Here is a 26,468-nt window from a genome sequence, read left to right on the forward strand (position 1 = left end):
ATCATTTTTGTTGAATACATTAGTGAAATCAGAGCGATAACGGCCTTAGAATATGTGATGTTTATTTTTGTGTACAAAAATTGTTGGATTGCTGTCTCATAGATGTTTCCCAAAATCTTCGTTAAATCGTGATGAATAAAAAATGAACCTGTTCTGTCCAAACCAGATCTTACCTCCATGGTCTTTATATCTACAAATGAATGTTTCTTCACTTTGGGATGCTGAATCTTTACAGCAACAACTGTTCCATCTTTAAGAGTTGCTTTATGAACCTGAGCTAAAGATGCAGCACCTAATGGTTCAGGGTCTATCTGTACGAACATGTCCTGTACCTAAAATAAGCAAGACATGAACTTGAGCTATTAATGACGCAGCACCTAATGGTTCAGGGTCTATCTGTACGAACATGTCATGTACCTAAAATAAACAAGACATGAACCTGAGCTAATGAAGCAGTACCTAATGGTTCAGGGTCTATCTGTATGAACATGTCCTGTACCTAAAATAAGCAAGGCATGAACCTGATCTAATGATGGAGCACCTAATAGTTCAGGGTCTATCTGTACGAACATGTCCTGTACCTAAAATAAGCATGACATGAACTTGAGCTTATGATTCAGCACCTAATGGTTCAGGATCTATCTGTACGAACATGTCCTGATACTACAATAATAAAGACTTGAACCTGAGCTAATGATGCAGCACCTAATGGTTTGGGGTCTATCTGTACATTCATGTCATGTACCTAAAATAAACAAGGCATGAACCTGAGCTAATGATTCAGCACCTAACGCTTCAGGGTCTATCTGTACGAATATGTCCTGTACCTAAAAAAAACAAGACATGAACATGAGCTTCTTATTCAGCCCCTAATGGTTTGGGGTCGACCCACAATGGTAAAACCAGAAAACATCATGGAAATTTGATGTCACAAGAAGTTCAGAAGAAATATTTTCAATAAAAAAAATGTAATAATATAGGACAACACATAAATATAACTATTAGAGTACCGGTACCAGTTAAAGAAAAAACTAACACCTTTTGTCCAAGATCTTCTTCCAATACTTTAAATAATTCTGTAACAGGTGTTTGTGGCGCCTGGTTGTGTAGAACTTTCATTGTCTCTACGTATTCCATTGGTAATAGATATTCCAGTGATCCTACATGTTGTCCGACTTTTATATATCCTCCTCCATTGGAACAGCAAAGTTCACGCAGACGTAATGCAGATCTGCAATGAATCTGAAAACAAAAAAATTCCATCGTCAAGTTTTTACCAAGTCAGTAGCTTGATTAAGTTTCATTATTTAGAGACATGTCACAGCAAAAATATCTTCTACAAACACAATTTTGTTTGTCAAAGCTTTTTATAATAATATCACATGTACAAACATGTATTTCATTACATACGCATTTATTTTTATATTCTATAATTACTTTGAAAATGGCCAAAATTGTTGCTTTGCAGTACATTCGTATTTTTCAGAAAATAAACTTTTTAAGATCTAAGAAATTTTAGGAAAAAGCAATAATTTATGAAAAGTTTAAAATATCTAAATTTCTGATAGTACTGGCTTGAATGTTTTAAATGTTTTATGGCAGTATCTATATTTCTTATGTCATGCATCCAGAGTTAATTTCATAACATTTTCAAAAATACATTTCTAAATATAGTCCTCTCTGTAAGATATGTAAAAGGGAGATAATTACAAATTTAGTGTGATTTCTTACAAGAATTAGACTGTTTAATACAAAAAGTATGACTTCTGATATAGATGTAAACAATACATTCTATCAAATTCTATATTTCTAAATAGTTATTTATAGTACTAAGTGATTTATTAGTATGAAAGTAACAATTGTTTACTTTTTCGTAGTATAAAAAAAGCATGAAATAAAATATTTGAGAAAAACTGTAATTTCCCAGTAAAATAATTATCAGAAATATGTAAAAGACATTACAATTAAAACCGTGAAAATCATTTGCCTCAAAAGCAATATACTTTTACACTATTATATTTTAAAGCAACTACATCAATTAAATATTACCTCTGATTTCACTTTCTCATACTCTGGACTTTCATTATCAATTCCTCGTAAATGTATTTTATAATCAGCTACAATCCAGAATGCCTACAAAATCAAATAATGCAAATATTATTTTCAAAATATAATACATCTTCTCAAGCCACAAATTTCAATTCTTGGTGGAATAATTTTTTTTTTCAATCTACATTTGTTTGTGTTGTACATTCCTTTGCAACATTGGCCGATGAATAAAAATACAACAAAATTTATGAAATTGAATAATGCCTCGTTCACGCGTACATTTAATTCGAATTGAATTCAAATCGAATGTGAATCGAATTCGCTAATCGCGTTCACACACTCTTCTTTTATAATTCGAATTGATTCGAATTGGCTAAATTGCATTATCCAATTCGCATTAGAAATGCGTTTTTGTTAATACAAATTAAAAGTTAACGTCGTTAGGACATTAAAGGGAATTTGACGTGCATTGCAATTCGAATTAGAATTTACGTTTGGACGTTAAACGTTTCGAATGCGAATTAAACTAATTCAAATTAGTTAATGCGAATCGAATTCGAATTACGTGTGAACGCAGCATAGCATAAGTATACAGATCTGTTGTAACCAAAATGAAGCTCAAATATAGTCATCATAAATCTTCAAAAAAGAGGTAATATTTCAAATTTCCATTGATCTCTAACTAAGTGTTTAAAAAGTTGAAGCAAATTTTATCTCAATCTAAGTTAAAGAACTGTAATTTTAATTCTAACACATCTCCTTTATTCATAGTATTCATGTTTTGAGTTTGCTTGTGTCGGCCCACTTTTATATCAATTCATTTGACCTTCTTTATATGGCATTTATATGTATACTTGTTATTTCTTAAATCAAGCATGTTGAGATCAGAAAACTTCAATACAGTTTACAAAATTGATTAAAATACCTACTGTAAAAGCTGCACGTCCAAATCTTACTACTCCAATGGTAGAAACCTCCCAATCATTTTTATACAGAAAATAGCCTGATCCTGTTCCCAGGCCTCCAACAGTCAGATATTTCAAGGTTCGTTTGAGGAGGTGTCTACTCATTCTACACAACTGAAAAAAATAAATCCCAAGTCAAAAGCCTGTAATTCAGTGGTTGTAGTTGGTTGCTGTCTATTATATTGTTTTTTTGTATATTGTTTTGTACATAAATCAGGCTGTTCCCATTTGAATTAGTTTTTACATTTTGCCATGTCAGGGCTTTTATACTTTTTACGCTATAAGTTATAGGTTTGCTCATTGTTGAAGGCCATACAGTGATCTATAGTTCTGAACAGAAACCAAACTTAGTTGCCTACATCTACATCTTTTGGTTTCTGTTGGATAGTTGTCTCATCAGTAATCATTCCTCATCTTCTTATTTTTATAATGCATTAGATAATAAAATTTCATATGAACACAATGGTCAATTAGATATTTTTTTGTTCAAACGCACCTCAGATGAGCCAAAGTTAAACAATCCCTTTATAATTTGGAATTTGGAATTCAAGACAATCAAGGCAATGAATGAGGGTCTAGATATATGGGTCTTTCATATCTGTATTCTTAAATTTATTAGGTCATTTTTCTGTATTATTTACCTCTTTTGGCCATTATTCTCTATTCTTTTATATTTTAGCACCCCATTATTCTATATTCTTTATTTTTTTGCCCTATTTTTCTCATTCGTAATATTTTTTGGTCCATTTTTCTGTAGACTTGGCCCATTATTCTCTATTCTGTAAACCCCATCCATACCTTCATGAATTTGGTAACAACACATTGAAATGATAACTATGTACTTTCGATATATTACTTTCAAGAACTGATCGTTAAATTTTTTACATGGATGGTTCAATTAACTGACAGTGCATCATTTTATGTGTGGAACATCAGCAGACTTAACTTTCAGCTTTATTCTTTATAATGTAAATGTATGCAATAATAATCTGATAAAAAGTAAAATAACAAAATTACGGAACTCCAAGAAACTAGTTTTGTTTAAATGGACACCTTTTCTAAAACCAGATGTTGACTTGACAGTAGCATATGTGTAATATGTGTACTATGTGTAATATGTGTACATTTAATGGCAAAGAATCTTCGAGTTAAAGTAGTTTTCTCCAAGATAGTTCTACAAGTAGATGTGTTAGACTACCATCGGATAACTGGTACAAAAATGGATCACTTCATATTTTTTAAAGCTTTGGGAAGAATTAATTAACAAGCTTTACACATGTATGCTAACTTTAACTCCATGTAATGTAAACAAATTTGGGTTGTTTCACCACGATTCCTGCTCGCTACCAAAGTCATTTTGTCCCGATTCCCTTTCGTCCTGAGTGATTTCATTCTGACTTTCTGAATCAATATATATTGTTGGGCAAGATTATGAATTGTTAAGTTTTTATGGGTTTTTGGACAAGAATAAGGTATTTTGATTATTCTGACATCAAGGAAAATAAACAAGTGATTAGTTTAGCTATCAAATTGTTGATTATTGTTTTATTGTTGACACATATTTGATCAGTTCCAATTTAATAAAAGTTACAGGTAATTGAATCAATTACCAATCTAGAATATATAATCAATCACTCAGAATGATAATATAGTGTGAACATTTTTAGTCTTTGTGGTCTTAGATACATGTTTTTTTTGTTAGTTGTTATTGGCTTTGAACTAGCTTTCGGTAACTGAGAGTACTCTCAGTCCGTATTTTGTGTCTTCATGCACTGCTTTGTGCTGAGTTGATGTTTAAAGGCATATTGTCACTAATTAGGTAACAGATTAAACATGTCACTCAATAACCAAACTGAGAATTTCAAACTAACATATCAAAACATGTTAATTAAAAGTCCTGGATATAAAAGGTAAATAAAAACTCAAATATAAAATTAAATCTACTCTGCAGATATTTTCATTTACTTTTCAGGGGTAATATACTGATATATTTGGTTGAGTAGGCAGAAACAAAATCTTTTTTTACAGTTTTCAAAACGAAAAATCAACTGCTTTAAAATTCTTTATTTTTTCTATCTTTTTTAATAAAAAATAAATGTGATTTACTTCTTCATATATACACAAATCTCAAGTTGTTTTTTATGAATGAGTTACATCAATTGACTTGAGGTTAAGCAACATAAACAACTTCATCGAACAATCAGTTCTTACTGTGACTTAAAAAACATAAGATTGTGACATAGGAAATTTACGGAAAAGTTCATGAATTTAAAAATCGTCTATACATGATATATATCTACGCTTTAAATGGGGGCCTAGGCCATCAGCCAGGGCAAACCAACTCAGTTCCTAGTGTGAACTGTCCTGGAACAAAGCAACTTGTGCAAACTGACCTAGAGTGAAGCGACTCAGTTTGAAATGACCTGGATCATAGCTACTTGTTGGAAGCAGGAATCAGGGTGAAACAAAAATGTAAACAAATTTGGTTTAGATTTTTTCGCTAATAGTAACACGTACTATCCTCGTCTCATGGATTTTCCTGCTTTTAAGAATGCATTGCTACATCACAATTTCCATTGAAAAAGCATGCATAGTATGAATTCAAATTCATATGACGTACGAAAACATATGATCTGACCATAAATCAGTTTTACTATGCGTATTGCTATGTGTTTCTTTTTTCTACATTGACTAGAGGTATAGGGGGAGGGTTGAGATCTCACAAAACATGTTTAACCCCGCCGCATTTTTGAGCCTGTCCCAAGTCAGGAGCCTCTTGCCTTTGTTAGTCTTGCATGTTTTTTTAATTTTAGTTCATTTATATGTTTTGGAGTTTAGTGTGACATCCATTTTCACTGAACTAGCACACAATTTTATTTAGGGGCCAGCTGAGGACCACCTCAGGCACCTCCGTGTGCGGGATTTTCTCACTACACTGAGGACCCATTGGTGGCCTTCTGCTGTTGTCTGCTCTTTGGTCGGGTTGTTGTCTCTTTGACATATTCCCAATTTCCATTCTCAATTTTATTAACATTGTTTTGACAAACTAAATCATTTATTGCTAAAAATCGTTTTGATGCAAATAGTTTAAGAAATACAACAGTGAGCTTTTTTCATCTACATGGAGACTTACTTTTTAGGCACCTACTTTTTATGCAATGAATGATCATAAAAGCTGAAAATTACAAATAAAATCAGATTTCAAAGCCAATAATAGGCAATATGTCAAAGCCAAAGGTCAAATCTGAAACAGATTCAACCACTGTCTTGAAATTCTCATGGAAATATCTACTGAAATGGGTGAAATAGGTTTCTAGTATGATACAGAATTGGAATATGTAAATTTTGAAGTGACAAAATAAACGCCAGTGTCAATACCCTTGTCTTTGGCAATTCTAGTTCGTCTGTTTCATAATCATCATGAACATTATCACACAGCGAATGAAAAGTCATAGTGAATTCCGAATGACTGACTGACTTTTTCGTTGTTTTTCGAAAATCGGACAAAGGGAGGGAAAAAATACGTAATATCGACAAACAAGATGGCGATGAAACTTGTGGAGTAAGTTCCAAATTGTTTTTACAAAACAGATCATATAATGGTCAATACAATTATCGCAAAATGTCAGGAACATGATAAGTTTACCGAAGTTTGTAAAAATCTTGAATCTAAGGCCCTTCTCACCGGCAAACTTAATAAAATACGCGTTACAACCGGTCTTATAGACCATTATGAGGGTCTGGATGGGTGTTGAGTGGTTCTTTATTTTTGTATTCTTTAAATTTACGGCTTTTCTCTTTATCTTTAAAATTACGCTTATTTCGTAAAATCCACATGTAAATGATAGTACAGTGGAGTCCCCGGTGTCCGCGCGGCTGGTGATATCGCGCATTAGCTGATAATTTTCGTCATATCAACACAGTAACACAAATAAAATCGTTCTTGTTATTGTTTTAGCCTTCCGAAGCCGAAGGGATAAAAAAAGAATAAAATTGTTAAGTTCAAGAGTTAATTAATTACTGCAATCTCAGGATTTACAATATTTGGCCAATTTCCATTAAAAAAGTTACATCATCAGATTAAATTTGTTTTAATTTAGTCAAATTTAAATCAGATTGAAATATTTTTTGCTCTGCATCCTTGGCAGTGTGTTTGGTTTAAATTCAGCTACATGTATATTTCATAGTATAAAATCTTTCCTTTATTCAAAGTAAGCTAATTTTGGACACGCATTACACAAAACCTGAGGGTGAAACCATACAAACAGAAGATTTTGTGAAATGAAAGTATGTTATGAATGTGTTCACACAATATTATCCAATTATTGGTTTTATCAGTGGAATGAAGTGAAGTCATAAGTCTTAGGTGCGCGGATACAGCGGACTGCACTGTACTTTTATTTTTTCTGTAATTATATGATTTCTTTATTCTGTGCATTAAAGTCATTATTCGTGTATTCATTTCTGTGAATTATCAGAATTTTATTACAAAATACTTAAATTTCGGTACCATGCATTATAACACCATATAAAATAAAGTCTTCAGCCAACATAGATCGGTTAGCTGTCAACATTCAGTTCTTGGGAGTTCTCTGGAAATCGTGGTACCCCACTAATTTTCCACATGTATTCTTTTTCTTTTTGCACCCCATTATTACCTATTCTATAATCTCATGGATTTTTCTAGCATTGCACAGGGTCCGATATTTGGACACATTCCCAATGGCAAAAACCCTACATTTTTCACAATTTTGGGAGCAAAATTCCCAATCGATCTCAAAGTTCATTTTCATCTTTATTATTCACGACAGTGATGTTTATGTTGTTCAACTGCTAGCTTTATGCCGAAAATCGCCAACAAGTGGTGTGTAAATCCGAGTAAAAACATATCTACATGTAATTGACAAAAACAACATTGACAACAATGGCTGCCTTAAACCGGAAATGTAGGTCAATTACAATACCGGATCAGTTTCCGGGAACGGATAAGACTAATTCAGGGTTTGCCGATCAAATACAATAAATAAATAAAAAAAAATCCAAGCAGGTCACAAAATACAGCTATGAAATATAACACTAGAATTGAAAACTAAAAGATATATGAAAAAGAAAGAAGAAACAGGAAATATTTTATACAGAAACTCAAAATTATTTTGATTTTAGTTCACAAATTTTCATGTCAAAATCCAATAAAATGTGACATTAAATTGTACTTTTCTTTATCGAAGAAAAATGTTGATATTAGATGATTTTATAATGTAAACATATAACTACAGATCCAAGAGGTAATTTCTTCTCAATTTTGAAGGGCCAGTAAAGATTGGGAAGAGCAAGTGAATTTCAAAAAGTGTTAGCCTGCTTGGCCAGTTAAAAAACATCTTATTTCTATCCCTAAATTATTTATTATATTAACCATGTTAACTGTAACTGTCTTTGAAGATAAAAAAGGCGGTAAATTTTAATCACATGTATGCTTTAAGAACTCATTATTTTGATACTAAAATAATCTTGAGTGCCTTGTTGTGAAGTTTAAAAATAAAAAGAACAGAAAATGAAATTATAAATTGCAATCATGTAGTTTCTTCCTTTATTTTCACAAAAAAATATAATTTTTAATGAACTAAACACACTAAAACTCGCATCTGGTATTTTTGTTGTTTTCCCAATTTCATTGAAAATCGCGTAAAAAAATTCTCAAAAGGGGCCAGGTTCCTTTTTCCCAAAATACCCAGAAAAACCCCTGAATCTTTTGGCTAATTTTTCTCTATTCAGTTCTTTTTTCGGCTATTATTCTCTATTTTATTCTACATGTTCTATTCAGTACTTTTTGGCTATTATTTTCTATTTTTCACTATTCAGTTTTTTTTTGGCTAATATTATTCTCTATCTTTAAACCCCATCCAGACCTTAAAGCTTCCATTACCCATAATTTTTGTAAGTGTGTACAGTCAAAATCTAAACTTTTCATTGTAAACGAAATTTGAGTTAGAATTACTTCCCTGGGTTGCATTATCATGATGATCAGATTATGGAGGTCAACATTCACTATATACAATTACATGTAACCCTTAATAACTTTTTGTAATTCTTTGTCCAAGCAATTTCCTGATTTGGCCATCCACTGACTGGTTGACTACATTTTTATCCGGATGGAAACACATTTGAAATTCCAAAGGTTCTTTTCCCATTCTTCCAACGAGGCAAGATCTTTCTGCAACAAGTCAGCATCTTCAGTTTTCTTGATGTGTTGAAAATGGAGATTGATCAGTCATCTTTTGAGTGCTTAACGTCACAGTACCCAAATTGCACCTATTCAACAAAAATAGCTGCGGAAACCTTACAAGTTTTCCTTGAGACTAAACAATTTGTATTTTTATGATTTGACATTATACACTTCTTTCGACATATGTAAATATATTTAAATATACACAAAACGTTCGCACTTATATTCATGTATCAGCAGATGAAGCATACACTGGAAAAAGTAAAATCTTTGGAAACATCGCCATGCTATGTTCACAAAAAGCATGAAAAGTCATCTTTTAAATAATGAGCAAATTAAAATATGTTACGAGCATCCATTTCTTAAAAAAAGAATAGTAAGCATGGACTAATGTCAAATTGTTCTAAATATTTGAAGAAATAAAACAAAACATCTGTAATTCGATTTTTAAGGATGTGAATTTAAGCATGGATGCAATTTGGGTACTCATTACAGAATCATGGATCGTTTGGAGGTCGGTTCAAACCCATTTTTCTATGATTCAATATGGATTCAAAATTAAATTGGTGTAACTACATTGTAAATAAGGATATGTCTACAAAATAAACACAGAATGGAAACTTATGTCTAGATTATAAAAAAATGTAGGTGAAAAAACTGTCAAAATAGGTGCAATTTGGGTACCCTCACGTTAATGTTGTTGCTTCTGGGAGGTCATTGATGATATGATGTAGATCAAACATGACAGCGCCCTAGGGTATTACTGTAGTATTAAAGATAAGGGACACATTAATCTCAGATGACCTATTAATCAATTGTAAGATGCCCTAGTGGCACAAGCTAGCTGTTGAATCTTAGCTGTGGTCCTATGGTGATTTCAGATTTCTGATTGAACCACACATAACAAATATCCTAGTGACTGTTAAAGTTTATTTACCCTATTAATTTATTTAATTCATAAAAACAGCTTTCCCAACAGAAACAGGTTTAAATTCATTTGTTTTCAGCAAAACATTTACAAATGGTTAAAAAATAAATGGGATGTAGCCTTTCTTTTCCCTACAATTGTTGCTTCTTTCTATAACAATAACAAGTCAATCTTTATTATAATTGTTTTTTAATTTCAGTATATTGCCAACACCGGTGCAAAGATATGACAGAGAAGATGAAGATAGGTCATTTAGACAACAAATGCAGGTAAAAACAAGGAACATATTTATTGTAGAAAATCAGATTCTGGCTGCTTGGTCAGTCTATCACTTTTGTTGGAAGTTTTGGTGTGGGAAAATTTGTAACATTTTTTCTTTTATTAAGACAGTATACATATATTGAGTTTAAATGTTCTTTATGTCAGGTGTTGTGGTAATGCTACAGGTAGTAATTACTGCAGGATACAAATTGACATTTGAGATTCCTATATCTTATTCAGATGAAATATAAAACAATACTATTGAGTCCATGTTTCAGCTGGGGAAAAAAATCCACTCATTTAATCAAGTTTTTCTCTTTTTTTAATTTGTAAAAAATCATTGCAAATGCTCATCTGATTTTCTTTGAATGAATTTTACTTGAAAGTCTTCTGAAAGAGCAAATGATTCAAACTGTTCCTATCATAGGGTGCTGAAGCTAAAACTATTTTCCGCCCTTTGCTCATTTTCACTGTTAGTGGAAAAAGTAAAATTCAAGTAACATCCCAGTAACATTGTGTTGAATTATCCGAATGATGTTCAAAAGTTCCAAACCTAACATTTTGTATATTATTAATTGTTTCATTTCATTTTTAGATTGCACCAGTTACAAAAAGAACAGCGCCACCATATGGTCACAGGAAAGGATGGATTCCCAGAACACAAGATGTAGGGACTAAAAAAATATTTACATATGAATATTTCTAATATTTGATATTAGGCCTGGCATAATATGAATAATCCTAGATTCCTAATGAATATACAGATATATTTTTCAGGGTGATATATGCACAATCAGCATTTTCTGTGAAAAATTAATCATCACCATGTTTTTCTATTGAATCACATTGTGTGTACTATATACCAACACAACAGCATATATTTTCCTTTATCTTATTTATACCATCACAACACATTTGTAGTCTAAATATTCCTATTTCAACTCAGAATATAAAGTTGTGAAAACAATGAAGTTTACTTGAATAAAGAGTGTTTAGGGAATACAGAGATACATGTATGTCAAAGCAGCAAATTTTGTGAGATTTTCATCCCTACTCTTCAAATTTATTTTTTGTTAAACTAATAATTTTACATGCACTGTTCATTTACCATGTTTACAGTTTGCCAGAAATAAAAAAAAATATTTTTGAAAGTAAATTTTATTTTAACAGGATTTCGGAGATGGAGGAGCGTTTCCAGAGATCCACGTAGCCCAGTATCCATTAAGTATGGGAATGAAGAAAAGTACATCTAACGCACTACAGGTTCAGCTTGGAAATGACGGGAAGATTAAATATGATGCTATAGCCAAATATGGTCATGCTAAAGATAAGGTAGGTTTGATTCTGTGTAATCTGTCCTTGGTTTTACAGATTGCTAGTGCAATGAATAGCATGTATCATTGGTAAAAAAAAACTAGGGTGGTGTTAAATTGACAAACCATGAGGGTCTAGCACAGTCAGTAAACAAAGGAGAACTAAATCTTTTAATGAGAAAAAATCTTAATAAAGGCCATTCCAATACATAGAAGCGAAACATTACGTTTAAGTTTTGAAGTAAAGAAAAATGTCATACTGATATAGAGCCCATGTTTATTGCAGAAATATGTAATGCCACACCCTTTAATAGGAAATGTGAAAAGTATTGTGTCATAGTCTACCATATTTACAGATTTACAAACAGCAAAAAAGTAAAATTATATTTTCTGTTAACCTCGAAATGTTCTATCTTTAAATGGAGCTTAAGTACTCTTCTTACTGCCAGAGACATTTTCAACATAACATAGTGTTTTTGGACGAAAATATCAAGACTATCTCTGTTTGTTTTTTAGTCTCTTTTTCTGTCTGTAGGTAGTACATTCCAAATTCCAAGACCTGGTACCCAAAGCATATGATGAGGATGATCCAGAAATACAGAAACCAGACGAGGAGCAGATACAAGACACAACAGAAGCTACTAGACAGGCTCTGGAGAAACTTGTTAATACCAAAATATCAGCAGCCATGCCTGTAAAAGCTGCTGACAAACAGGCACCAGCACAATACATTAGGTATGGAAAGTATAAAAAGCTTAAAAAGTAGAAAAAGAGAAAACTATTTTGTACCAAAACATGGCTGTCAAATAAAAGATGGAAGAGGATACTGAAGGGGCAATACAAAAAATTATTGAAAAAAGACACACAACCCTATGGCCTAATAAAAAAAATCACTTACAGACACACAAATGTCAGCAAAAACACAACACAGGAAAATTTCAAAAAGGAGGCGGAAGATACAAAGAGAGAATCAAAACTCGTAAGTCGAAGAAAGACCAACATAATCAAGGTAAAAAAAAACAAAGACAAAAAGACAAACAACAGTCTACAATACACTACATAAAAACTAAAAACTGAGCAACACATCACCCACCAAATCCAGGGGGATGTACACAAGGAGAACATGACCTGGTCCAGAAACATACACTATGTTAAACAAAAAGATAAAAAGGTTATATGAGAACATATTAAAGGTAATTAGATCTTTAATTTTGGAATCTATGGCTTAGTAGACCAAAGACTTAAAAACTGATATTTGTTTCTTTTTTTCTTGTGCAATTTATGGAGCATTTAAGAGTGAGACGACTATTGGCTGATGGCAAAAGATGTCCAAATAATGATAAACATGGTAAGGTGATGTGTCTTTCTTGAGACTATTTCTCTACCAATAGGCATGAAGAAAAGATGAGAAAGACGTTATATAAATATGTATGAAATTGTTTTTAGTCATTTTTTTGTTTGTTTAATTTTAGATACACCCCTTCACAGCAAGGTATGGCATTCAATTCAGGAGCTAAACAAAGAGTCATCAGAATGGTGGAAGTACAAAAGGATCCAATGGAACCTCCAAAATTTAAGTAAGTTTAATATGAGAAAGAGTCAAACTGAATACCATGTCCATTCTAATAACTACTTCATTTTTAGTTCAATATGTGTGTATGGTCTCAAGGTCAACCATTTGAAAAACAGAAATGTTCCCAAAATAAATTATCATAGATTTGAACAATAGCTGTTTTAGATACTTTGCATGTTGAAATGACATAATGATATAACATATCTAAACTTTTATATTTTAAAGGAATATGTTTTCAATAAGATCTTAAATAAATTCATATTCATAAAGTTAATTAACATTGTATGAATGTTTTAAAATTCAAAATCTAGTTGAAAAAAAATATGAATATCCATTTGTATAAATGTTTGAATGCTTACTTTCTTTTAATATTAGCCTTTCATGTTTAAATATTTAAAAACAAATAAAATTGCAATATGATTAAATATTTATATAATACATTATTGTAGCATTTAAAACATTTGTTTTGCAGAACAAATAAAAAAATTCCCAGAGGTCCACCATCACCGCCAGCACCTGTTATGCATTCGCCAAATAGAAAGGTAAGTTGTTATAAGTATTACAGGCCCCATAAGAGGAAAAACTGACATGTTTTTAATTTTTCTCCACTTTCAGAATATTAACCACAATGTTTTATTTTTAAATTTACCATTCAGCAGAAAGTCAATTTCTGTTCTTGTATTGAAATTTCACTTTGCACTCTAAGTGTCCTCATAAATGATGCCTGCACCGATCTAAATGTCTAAAACAGTAACTTTCCATAGTACAACCCCATTTCTGATTGGTCCATTGTTTTTGTCCACCATCTTACACTATTTATTTACATTTTGCACTTAATAATCCTTCATGAAAGGTTGTCAGTTAAAGATTCTGAAATAATTATTAGTGTGAAAATAGATTCAGAATTGTGATATGTTTGGTACAGTTGCCAGAGCCACAAGATGAAGTGTTGATTAAAGAATTATATTGTGATGTAACCTTGACACTGATCTTTGAATAAGGGTATGGTGTGCTAATCTCAAGACAGGAATCAAATTTTTAGGGGGTTTTGACCATAAACTATATAGAATTTTATATAGCTCTCAAGATGGTGTTGGTTTTCCTTCCTCACGAAACACCATTACATTTTTATCTGCAACTTACAGAAATATTTTAGAGTTATGAACTCCATAATCATGATAATGTTGGAACTCTTATATGCGATGTAAATAAACGTTGTAGGTCATCTCTAATCACACTATAGTTTGTGACAACTCATGATATGAAATGATGTTATAAATTCTATATTTTTTTTCATTTTAGGTGACAGTTAAAGAACAACAGGAGTGGAAAATCCCACCATGTATATCTAACTGGAAAAACGCAAAGGTAAGCTTGATCACGATGCAAACATTGTTTTTTTCTTTCAAATTCATTTCAGTGTTCATGATCGAAAAAATATGTGGCTGAAAATATTCTATGAAAGTTGTTTTATTGGATTGCTTAGAAATGGGAAACAAAACACCCGATTTTGCTTACGAATATAAAATAATCTGATCATTATTGCATGATTTTAAATATGTGAATACAGTGAAATAGTTAATGGAACCCTTTGTATATCAGAAAATATTCTTTACTGAACTCTTGTATGAAGACATGCAATAAAACATTTTACCTGTGTATTCCAAACACCTGTTTAATTGAATAAAGTCTGCATTCCCATAAGGGTTCAGTTAGGCAGATTTCACTGTTCTAGCATGTAAATATTATGGGTTTTTTTTTGCCAAAAATCACATGATCTGATAATTTTAGCAGTTTTGAAAAATATAGAATTTACATTAATTCTGAATGTTGACTATAGTATATTTTAGTAAATTATAAAATACATAATTAATACTGATTCCTGCATTTATAGTGCTAGTATAAGCTGGTGATAGAAATTTAAAACTCAATTCCTAACCAGACTGCCAAAAATAAGTACAGGTATATATTGTATTGTATTAATTGTAGGGATACACAATACCTCTAGATAAAAGATTGGCAGCTGATGGAAGAGGGTTACAAGGTGTACATATCAATGAAAACTTCGCCAAGTTAGCAGAAGCTTTGTATATAGCAGATAGAAAGGTAATCCTAAAATAACATTTATATGTATATGAAATATTTTCTAACCAGTTTCTGAGTTATCTAGCATTATTACTCGTTTCAGAACAATGTGTGGCATTTTCACCTGTTTCTGAATAATTTTTTGCATTTTTACAGACAGAAGTCAAAGTTTCTTTCTGCTATAAAAACGTCTTATAAGTTATACATATTTCATAAATCAGGTACCTTATTTTTCATATGGAAATTATTACAAAATTTAGTGCAAAAGAGTTGTGAAAGATACCAAATGAGCAATCAAACTCATAAGTCGAAAACAAACTGAAAACACCATTGCAAACAACAGTATACAAAACACAACATAAAAAACAAAAGACTGATGAATTGTTTACCTTTTTCAGCAAACAAAAAATTATTATGTAATTTAATCGTTAGAAAGGTTCCATGAAACATATTAGTTAAGCCCTTTGAAAATTTGTTCCTAGCAACTTGATATTTTATGTTCAATTCTTTTTTATACGCCCGTTTACGGGACGTATTATGGTATACCGTTGTACGTCCGTCTGTCCGTCCGTCCGTCCTCAACATGTCGGACATTAACTCAAAAACGCTTTAACCAATTTGCTTAAAACTTTGGTGAATTGTTTATATCTATTGACGTGAGCTCCCTTTCTTTTTTATAAATTTTAGATTTAACGTTTCCGAGTTATGGGATTTTATTCATTAAAAAAAGGGGGATTTTCCAGTTTTCGGACAATAACTCAAGAATGCTTTCACCAACTTGCAAGAAATTTTGGTTAATTGTTGATATCTATTGATGTAAGCTCCCTTTAGATTTTTATAAATTTTAGATTTTACATTTCCGAATTATGGGGTTTATTCATTAAAAAAGGGGGGATTTTCCTGTTTTCAGACAAAAACTCAAAAATGCTTTCAGCAATTCGTATGAAACTTTGGTGAACTGTTTATATCTATTGATGTAAGCTCCCTTTAGAATTTTATAAATTTTATTTGTTTATAGTCTGACAACAGATTTACTAAGTATTGCGCAACAGCACAGTGTATTGCACAACAGCAAGAAATCTTTAATTGAATATAAATTCAATTCATATAACCAATTTCAAGTTCTTTGACTACATTTATTCAGAAACCTATAATAGATGTATGTCAAATATTTAATTACAATCCAAATTCAGACCTGTATCAAGCTTGAATATTGTGTCCATTTTTGCCCCAACTGTTCAGGGTTAGACCTCTACGGGCGTATCCAGCTGCGCTCAGCGAAGCAGTTTATTATCATTTGAATTGCAAATACTGTGAAGTTAAGTTTAACAGACTAAATTTAACACCTTTTCAAAATGAGAACTCATTCTTTTGATATTTTTTACTCTTAGGCCAGAGAAGAAGTAGAGATGAGAGTAAAAATTGATGAAATGGTAGCTCAGGAAGAAAAGAAAAAGAAGGAAGAAAAATTAAGACAGTTGGCCCAGGAAGCTAGGGAAGAGAGAGCTGGCATTAGGAGTAGAGATCGTATGTTTAATTCCTTGTTTTGAATATTTTATAAATAGTTACTTTACTTTTTCTTCTGTGATCACAGGTTGTAGGTTTGAGCCTGGCATGTATTTGCTGTGTAACACTTTTCTATTTTGCAAGAAAATGAATAATGAAAACTTGTGAATCTATCAAACTTTATTAGAGAGTTTTAAATTAGCCTAAAATAATCTTTAATCAAATGAAGAAGCCATGTTTTTCATTAAGTACGATGGTAGAAATGTACATATGAATCAGAAGAACTTAAACAGGGGACTTTTAATATGCACATGATATAGGATGGCTATAAGTGATTTTACTGAAACAAAAAAAGTTACTGTAAAACTTTCGCAGACACTTTATATACGTTTAAACCTTTCTAGCTGACTAGGCAACCATTTTGTGATATGTAACTTTGATTGTCAATTTATATATGAGATCCTAGTATGACATAATCGGTTAATTTATATGTAAAATTGAGAATGGAAAAGGGGAATGTCAAAGAGACAACAACCCGACCATAGAGCAGACAACAGCCGAAGGCCACCAATGGGTCTTCAATGCAGCAAGAAACTCCCGCACCCGGAGGCGTCCTTCAGCTGGCCCCTAATCAAATATGTATACTAGTTCAGTGATAATGGACGTCATACTGAACTCCAAACTATACACAAGAAACTAAAATTAAAAATGATACAAGACTAACAAAGGCCAGAGGCTCCTGACTTGGGACAGGCGCAAAAATGCAGCGGGGTTAAACATTAATTTCTACTAGCGAAAGTCACGACAGTAAATTGCTAACAGTTTCTGTCTGTATTATTTAAACATTGAAAACAGGATGCCATATTAGAACTATCATGAACGCATAGGTATATTCCCTTTGGATTTAAGTTAATTAATCTATTTGCAGACAAAGATAAGAACGAAGATCTTGGAGAAAGAGATGATTTAAGAAGAGATAGACAGAGAGAAAGACAAAGAGATAGAAATTTATCGAGAGCAGCTCCAGATAAAAGGTAAATCTTAAGAACACTTTGATACCCACCAAAGTTATATTTCTGAAGAAATTTAATTGGTAGGAAAATAATAATAGAAAGAGATGAGGCTAATACATCAATGAGACGGCAACCTAATAACACAAAAAAAACAAAGAGTTCAAGAGGTCTACAAACAAAGTTTTGGGGGGATTTATAGGAATCTGTCTGTCCAAACTAAATTTTGAGTCCTTTGTCCAATTTTAACCAAACTTTTTACAATTACAGTTTATGTGGCAACTTTGCTGCACAAAGGTTTTTTTTGCCATTAAAATATTTCAGAATTATTCCCTCCGAACTTAACAATCATCAGATGTTCATGAAACATTTTGCATTGTAAAATCCTGACCTGAAAATGAACATATTAGCAGTGTATTCTGGTTTGTTGACAAATTCCAGAGTATTGCCCCTTTGAACAAAGAAATTTTCTATATCATTCAGTTTGCAATATTGGGATGCAACTCCTCATTTTATACTTCATCAGATAGTCATAAAACTTTGTACATTGGAAGATCTTAATATGAGGATGACATTTCCCTGGAGTTATGCACTTTTGTACTTAGAAATTTTTAAAGTATTTAAAAAAAAGTATTTATGAAATTCACCCTTGAAGTCATTGGTTTCAGCATAAGTATCATTACCTTTTAAAAGAATTACACCTGCCAAGAAATTTCAAACTAAACATCATTATATTAAATTATTTTCTATGAATCCAAAAGCAAAAATATGGGTTTCTTATTGATGATTAGATTAGAATAGAAATACATATTAGCATGCCTATTATTACTTTGAAAATATATTTTTTAAAATCGATATTTTGGAAAGGGGGATATTTGTTCTGCTCAAAAACAGTTCTAGTTGAATTTTAGATTTTAACGCTTGCTAAAGCTTGCATATTGAAAAACTTAAATTTTACTATGGTAAGTGGAGAACTATTGAAACTCACTCACAACAGGAGAGTCTGAAGTTACTCTCTGTGTGGACAATTGTTACTGCTCTGTCAGAATTTATCAAGTTGATATACATTCACTTAATGTAAAGTCATGTCCCCATTCCAGGATGGATTTATGTTTCATCATATGGTATAGTGCAATGTATTCGATCAGTTTTGATTGACATTAATTATACATAAATTATATTTCCAGATCTAGACTACAGAGAGAAAGAGAAAGGGATATTAGTGAAAAGATAGCTCTGGGCATGCCCAACACTGGTGCTGGTAACCAGGAAACCATGTTTGATCAAAGATTATTTAATACAACTAAGGTAATGTAATATATATACATGAGTTTGATGTTTGAAACTGGATTTTTACCATGCAACAAAGGTATATAGTTAAACACATTTGTTAATCTGTATTACACCTTAGGGACACTTTACCTTTTAACTCTTGAACCAGACCTCGGGAAATATGAAACAATATTTTTTAAGAAAAAAGGATGAACTTTATTTATATCAAGGTCAGAGTTCAGGGTCATATGCTTTGTTTTGAAGTATTCAGTTATATTGTTGGAATAACTGAAACCACAAACCTGCAAAAATAATTACCTATTTACATATCTTTACCATGTAATTTTTTCCTTTTTAGTCCCCTACCGACGAAGTCGAAGGGGACTTTAGGTTTGCACTCTGTCCGTCTGTCCATCCGTCAGTCCGGCAACTCAGCTTTCCACACTTTTTTTCTTCGTTCTTGAAGATATTGATTTAATATTTGGTATATAGTTTTATCATGATAAGTTATAGATCAAGTTCGAATTTTGTTCCGGTCTGATGATTTAGTCCAGAGTTATGGTCCATAAAAAAACTCCATAACTAATGTTAGAGTACTATGTTAAACCATATAATCTGTACAAAGGGAGATAACTTATTTTTGAAGAGACATTCAATGGTAAATTGTTTGAGGAATTTTGTGGCAGGTTTATATGTTATTTTGTATAAACTAATTTTCTGAATGCTACATATATATATATATTTTTTTTATTAAGTGAAATCCTTTAATTAGATAATAATCTATTTTTATTAAGGTATATATTTCATTACATTACATTGTGTAGATAAAAGTTGTTGACATTTTATAGATAAGTTACAAATCTATATTAGTTTGTGACAAATGAAAGAAAAAATATTTGATTGTAATTTGAAAATAGATATACATTGTATTACATCATATCTAATTTTAGAGAACTATTAATCATATCTAATGTTACAGTGTTATAGGTTTTCCACACTTTTTTTCATCATGCTTGAAGATATTGATTGACAATTGGTATATAGTTTTATCATGACAAGTTACAGATCAAGTTCAAATTTTTGTTTCGGTCTGATAATTTTGTGCAGAGTTATGGTCCTTGGACTTAAAAAAATTCACTAATATATTCAGTTTTCCAAACTGTTTTTAGTCATGCTTGAAGATATTGACTTGATATTTTCTTTTTGTTTACACCATGACAAGTTATAGAACAAGTTAGCATTTTGTTCCTGTATAATGAATTTTTACCTGGTAGGGGACTATGTATTGCCATGCAATACTCTCAGAATGCTTGTTGTAAATAATTGTGGTAAGTATAAAACCTTTACTATAGAAATACTGGGCTACAAAGAACTGTACAGGTACTTGATGATCAATATATAAAGATACTGGGCTTCAAAGATCTGTACAAGTAGTTGTCACCCAGTATAAAAAGATCACACCGTCATAAAACCCAAAGTTATCTACCCTATACTTAATTTGTATATTTTGAAGTGTACTACTTTAACATATTTGTTTTCACTCAGTAATTTTCTATTTATTCCAGGGCATGGATAGTGGTTTCAATGAAGATGATGCATATAATGTGTATGACAAACCCTTCAGACAGGAGAGTTCCATAGCCAACAACATTTACAGACCATCAAAGAATGTGGACAAAGACATATACGGAGACGACTTTGATTCATTAATGAAAACAAACAGGTTAGATGATATTTTTCTGCGATGCTGTGTGGTAGTTTGTTGCTTGTCAAAGATTGAAATAAACTGGGTTATTTAGAGGGTTTTGATAATGTAAAATGCTGAAAAATCAATAAAGTAAAATTAACTTTTACTCAAGGATCCGGAAATTTTTCCAGACAATTTCGGTCATTTTGAGATGTTTGAAAAGTTGGTGCCCCTTTTCAAATTTTCGATATCAACTTGACTATATTCATAGCATCAACGAACATGACGAACTTGTATTGCTGTTTCATCGCATTTACTAAGTAAATGTCTAACCATTACCATGAAGGACAGTTTAGGGAAGGCAACAGTCTAAAATTGAAATGATTTTAATGGCTCAAAATGGTTAATTTCTCAGACATTGCTTACGTTTCTTTCGATTTGACAAAAGTTAAAACCGGAAGTTTGCGATATTTTAAAGTACGAATAATTCAGGATTCATTTCCGGGATTTGTTTTGTTTATCAAATTGACAGGAAATCACCGGCTTTTTATGGCTTTTTTATTTTATTACCTTTAAAAGTGTTTGAATATAACAGATAATAGTTGCACTGGTTTAATTTAGCATGAAATCAATTTGCATTCTACGATTTAAATATTATATTTGCTGAAGACAATTTCACGCATGCGTATTACATAGTAAATAAAGCACATGTGTTACTCATGAAAAAATACTTTTTTCTACGTAAATTTAGATTTAATTTTTAAATCAGAATTGATGACTGTCTTTGATGAAAAGTAAATAAATAATGATTACACTTGTCAGGGAACTAATGTTTTAAAGATATTATTCTGAGCTTGTGATCACTGTCAGGTGTGAATTAAAACCACAGGTAAAAAGTGATTAGCGATCATTAGCCAATGTTTCCCGGAGGCATTGATATAGATATTAGGAGGGCCCTCAGGATTATCAAACTAATGTAGTGGCAGTTTTGTTAAAGGAAAGGGATTATACACAAAAACAAGTGATCACAAGTGCAAAATGGTGATTAAGAAATCCGATTTCAAACATTGAGTCAATGAAATGACTGAAATTACTTCTGTAAAAAAATAAAATTTGTCCTAAATCCCAATTACTCGTTTAGGACAAATAGTTTCATCTTAGGACATGACTGGCAAATATGACCGTTTCCGGACCCTTGCTTTTACTCATACTACCAAGTTGAAGACTTCAGAGTACATGGCAGTTTGAATCGAAATATGGCAAACAAAATTTTAAAAACAATAATATTAAGTGGATATAGAGGATGCATGAAATTTAAAGCTATTTCACAATGATTTCAGAAAATGAAAGTTGCAATAAAATTGTTTAAGAAATAGATAGCATTCTCATTCTTGTACCCTGCCTAGGAGGAAGGGGGTATTATTAGTTACATAGTGTGGTAGTGACCTAATACGATATATATGGGGTATGGAGTCAGTAAATTCCATATGGGGTGAGAGCGAAGCACATTAGCACACTGTGTAACAAATTTATCTTACCGACTATCTTAACATGTGGTATTTAGACTAGTGGCCAATCAAAGTGATCAAGTCTTCAATATAAAGAACTTACTTCCATTGATCTATACAAAAACAAATGCCAACAATAACAACTTGTTAGTTTTTAATGTGTTTTCTGCATTCATTTCAATCGTTCATCATCAATTTCTTTGTTTGTTGAAACGTTTCAGATTTTTCCTCAACACTGTGTTGTTTTTATAAAGGGACGTAAAACCACTACCGGTACTAACCATGTATTAGAATAAGCCCTGCCTACTAACCCCATATGAAATATACACGGTCTCCACGTGGTAGCTTTTAACCAATGATGTTCCTAGAAATGTAAAGGAGGCCAGATAAAGTGCTTTACATTTATTTGTCCATATATCCCATGAAACTGTTGTTTCATTTTACTCAGAACTTACAAATCAGAGCATACAATACCTTGTGATGTATTTTCACGTCCATGACTCATTGACTTCCTGTTTTATCTTGCTTTTTTTCAGTGGTCAGTAAAAATTATAAATGTTCTAAGTAACTACTTGACTTGCTAACCTTATCATCTGTTTATAGTGGCTTTTTCTTTTTTTTTCAGGTTTGTTCCTGACCGGGAGTTTGCCGGTACAGATAGGAACCGTAGACGTGAAGGACCAGTTCAATTTGAACAGGCTGATGAAGAAGATCCTTTCAATTTGACTGAGTTCTTGAAAACAGCTAAACGTGGTGAGAAGCGGGCGGGAGAAGATTCACGATCGAGTAGAGACTATGACGGAAGTAAAAGTAAACAGAAGAGAAGGGAATAGATAAAATTACAAACAATCAGCAAAAACATTAAATCATGATCTTGATTTTACTTCATTGTACAATAAAATTATCATTTTTACAATCTTACTCAGATCTTTTATTAGCTTAAGTTTTCTGTTTTGTTGGTAGTTGTGGCCTATTTCGTTGTAGTTGATCTCTTTACAAAAGCCACTGGCTAGTTAAAGGCCAATGGTAGAAGTATATTTAGGATTTACCTCAACAGTTTTAACTGCTCAGGAGTTTTGGTCCTTGATAGATTTTGAAACGTCACTTTTTTGTTTCTGTGTAATAAATTATGAACCATTCAACCAATGCTTTCCAAATTTTGATATGTTGTTATTGATGATTTTTACTTCTGCTGTTCAGGACCTAGGTCCTTGATAGATTGGGAAATAGGAACAGAACATGACAGGTCAAACAAACCAGAAAGTGCCTACAAAATACAAAAAACCATGACAATTTCACAGCTCATTTTTTGTTTTTGTAGTTAATTCGCAAACTTTATTTATAGTTTTATATACCAGTATGCTTTAGATTGTATATTGGTCGGATAGCATCTGTGTGATTTGTTACCATTATTGTGAAGGAAATAAAACCTTTCACGAGAATTAGTTGGTGTTGGTCAGGGTATTTAAATTCTTGGAAAGTGAACTGTTCTGTTGAATAAATACAAGAGCATTTCCCTCATTCTATGGAGTTCTTTCAATGGGAACTTAATTTCTCCTTGAAGAAACAATCATTCATTGATTAATTTTTCTGCACAGAAAAAAATTGATTTCTAGTGTTGAAAATACATGCACCAGTACTAAATAATGACACGCATTATCAGAACAAGAAATAATAATTACAAATATATGTCAATTATAGACTAATGAACAATTTTTTTTTTTACTAGACTTCAAATTTTTCTGTATCCTTGTAATGTTATCAAGAAATTGAAAACCTTCATGGTATTTTAAACTGGAGAAAGATTTACAGAAGGGGAATGAACTTGAATGAAAATATGGTGTTTATGAGTAAATATATGCACAAAATCTTATACCTACATGTATTCAGAAATCAGAACACATATACTGAAAAATAAAATGAAAATTTGTTCTCAAGTTGAAGGGGAAAAGATACCAATTTGCAATCAAGAACCATAAATTGAAGATAAGAGTTACAATAACGTGAAAAAAAGACAAACAAAAAAGCAGTCCATAAACACTACACACAAAACTGAAGATTGAACAAGAAGAAGACTACATACACAGAAAATTGAAGATTTAGAAAAATGAACCCCAATCCATCCATCCACTCATGATTAATTTACCCTGGACATAGGTAACATTTATCAATGATTGTCAAATTGAATTTCATAATTTGTTGATCAAGGTAAGGGCTTTGAACTTTCAAAATAATGGTTGAAGTGTAATGACCGAAAACAACATAGAGGTGCTGTATCTTTGGCAATGATTAACGGGAGAAGTAGGGTATAGCAAACCATGGACACAATAAAAACAAAAAAGATATTTAGTGGTCAACTATGGTCTTCAACAATAGACAAGTGTTTGTACAATGTGTCAAGCTCTAAATTGACATGTCTAAATAGTTGTTAAGTAGTATTTTATTAGGCTATTTTTCTTGTATACACTCAATTCATATTCCTTCTTTCACTAGCAAATCGATTTTTAGTGTATCAAGGGAGGAAATCTGATAGCAAAAAGTTGTTAGATGTAGGATAAAAAATCCAACAGTAAATAACTAAACCAGATCTTATAATGTCAAAGCAAAGTAAACAAACAATATTTAAAACTGTTGTTTGAACACCCTTAATTTCAATAAGTGTCTGTATATGGTAAGAGGATTTGTGACTAACACTTGGTTGGATAACGATTAATGATTGTAAATCAATATGCTATAAAATTACTTCAGGTGTTGAGCATATACACTTTTGTGTAAATATATACTAGTACATGTACCAGTATATATTTTTATATGTAAAAAGTCCATCTATCAGTCTTTCGATCAATTAAATTCAAAATTTGACATGAACATGGGTGGAAGCAGATGTTGGGTATACATCAGTGACAGTTACCCAGCAATATAGTGAACACTTTTGTATTATGCAGAAGTCTTAGCTGAATATTAACAACTAGTATTCAAGGTAATAGTTCACAGACAAATACCATGCATCTTTTCTTCCTGAGATTACTAGTAGTGTGCATAGTAGAGAAGCAGAAAACACCAGATTTAAAATCCTTGAAATGAATCAACCTTTTTACCTCTTATGCTCGAGGGTAAATTAGTCATAAATGGATGGATATATTGGGGTTCATTTTACTGAAAATCCTTGAAATGAATCAAACTTGTTACTTCTCACGCCTGAAGCCAGCATACTTCCATGAGACCACTGGCAAGAAAAAAATGAAGGACTTTTAAGTTCCTTGTACCAAATGTTACAATGTTCAGACATTATAGTGTGCCCAAGCTATCTTACATTTTCTAACTGTTAAATTTATTTATCGAAATTAATTGAAGCTGGTCCTACGAATAATAAAGAGAAATGAAAATAAGATCCTTGGCTAATTTTCCACCCACTACCCCTGAGTGATACCAAAAGAATTGCGACCACGAATCTAATGTCTGGAATCCCAAAATAGCCATGTTGGAGTTTTTCTTAAACCCAATTTGGATTTATTGATGCATTGTTGTATTATTAACGTCCAGTGGGAAATATTTCATGCATGTCCAGGGGGAAATCAGATTAACAATTTAAACAATAGGTAGGGATCGACAGAGACGAAGGTGACCCTATTTCTATACCAGTCAACCAATTAGGAAATAATCCCCAAAAACTATAAATCTTATTTTCAAATAGCACAACATTCTTTATCTCACATCCCTTTTCATGCATTTCTATTAAAAAATCAGAGATGACGAATGACAGATATATCTCTTATAGTCTTGGCCTGTAAAACTTTATACATGTATATTGATGTAAATTTTAAAAAATAAAAGACTTATCCATCAAGACCACGAATGACTTGTGTTGCTGGGCTGCTTTCTCTCGTGGACATTTTCTCCATATTTTCTTTTATTCATACTCTTAATAGAAAAATACATAAGAGTTTTCCCTGTGACACCATACAATCAGTATATCGTTTATACCAGAGACATATAATGCATACTGTATAATATTATATGTCTCTGTTAATACATAGAAGATATGTACCCTTACGAAACAGCTAGAACGAGATTTAAAAAAAAACACT

General features: G+C 31.8%; 2 protein-coding genes across 2 annotated transcripts in view; one reads left to right on the plus strand and one right to left on the minus strand.

Annotated features, from left to right (window-relative positions):
- LOC127739019 (aarF domain-containing protein kinase 1-like) overlaps window positions 1-6,522 on the minus strand; it is a 19,080-nt gene extending 12,558 nt beyond the window's left edge. The window contains exons 1-5 of the mRNA XM_052250579.1: window positions 6,393-6,522; window positions 2,979-3,128; window positions 2,050-2,133; window positions 1,039-1,242; window positions 174-332 (exon numbers count right to left, since the gene is read on the minus strand). Coding sequence (XP_052106539.1) covers window positions 174-332; window positions 1,039-1,242; window positions 2,050-2,133; window positions 2,979-3,128; window positions 6,393-6,467 — 672 coding nt within the window. The 5' untranslated portion in view covers window positions 6,468-6,522. The remainder of the gene's footprint in view (window positions 1-173; window positions 333-1,038; window positions 1,243-2,049; window positions 2,134-2,978; window positions 3,129-6,392) is intronic.
- LOC127739020 (SNW domain-containing protein 1-like) lies at window positions 6,505-23,301 on the plus strand. The gene is made up of 14 exons (XM_052250580.1): window positions 6,505-6,576; window positions 10,365-10,434; window positions 11,022-11,093; window positions 11,597-11,758; window positions 12,275-12,474; window positions 13,212-13,316; window positions 13,785-13,854; window positions 14,615-14,680; window positions 15,302-15,418; window positions 16,789-16,924; window positions 17,832-17,937; window positions 19,101-19,221; window positions 20,751-20,908; window positions 23,006-23,301. The coding sequence occupies exons 1-14, from the start codon at window positions 6,557-6,559 to the stop codon at window positions 23,211-23,213; spliced, it is 1,611 nt and encodes a 536-aa protein (XP_052106540.1). The 5' UTR covers window positions 6,505-6,556; the 3' UTR covers window positions 23,214-23,301.
- The last annotated feature ends 3,167 nt before the right edge of the window (window positions 23,302-26,468 follow it).

The sequence above is a fragment of the Mytilus californianus genome, unplaced genomic scaffold, assembly GCF_021869535.1.
Source record: "Mytilus californianus isolate M0D057914Y unplaced genomic scaffold, xbMytCali1.0.p SCAF_4, whole genome shotgun sequence".
NCBI classification, from domain to species: Eukaryota; Metazoa; Mollusca; class Bivalvia; order Mytilida; family Mytilidae; genus Mytilus; species Mytilus californianus.

Excerpts from the sequence above, each read along its gene's own strand:
- LOC127739020 (XM_052250580.1), top strand. The coding sequence starts at position 6,557 with ATGGCGATGAAACTTGTGGA. Across the intron at positions 12,475-13,211 it reads GCACCAGCACAATACATTAG|ATACACCCCTTCACAGCAAG; the intron begins GTATGGAAAGTA and ends GTTTAATTTTAG. Across the intron at positions 13,317-13,784 it reads ATGGAACCTCCAAAATTTAA|AACAAATAAAAAAATTCCCA; the intron begins GTAAGTTTAATA and ends TTTGTTTTGCAG.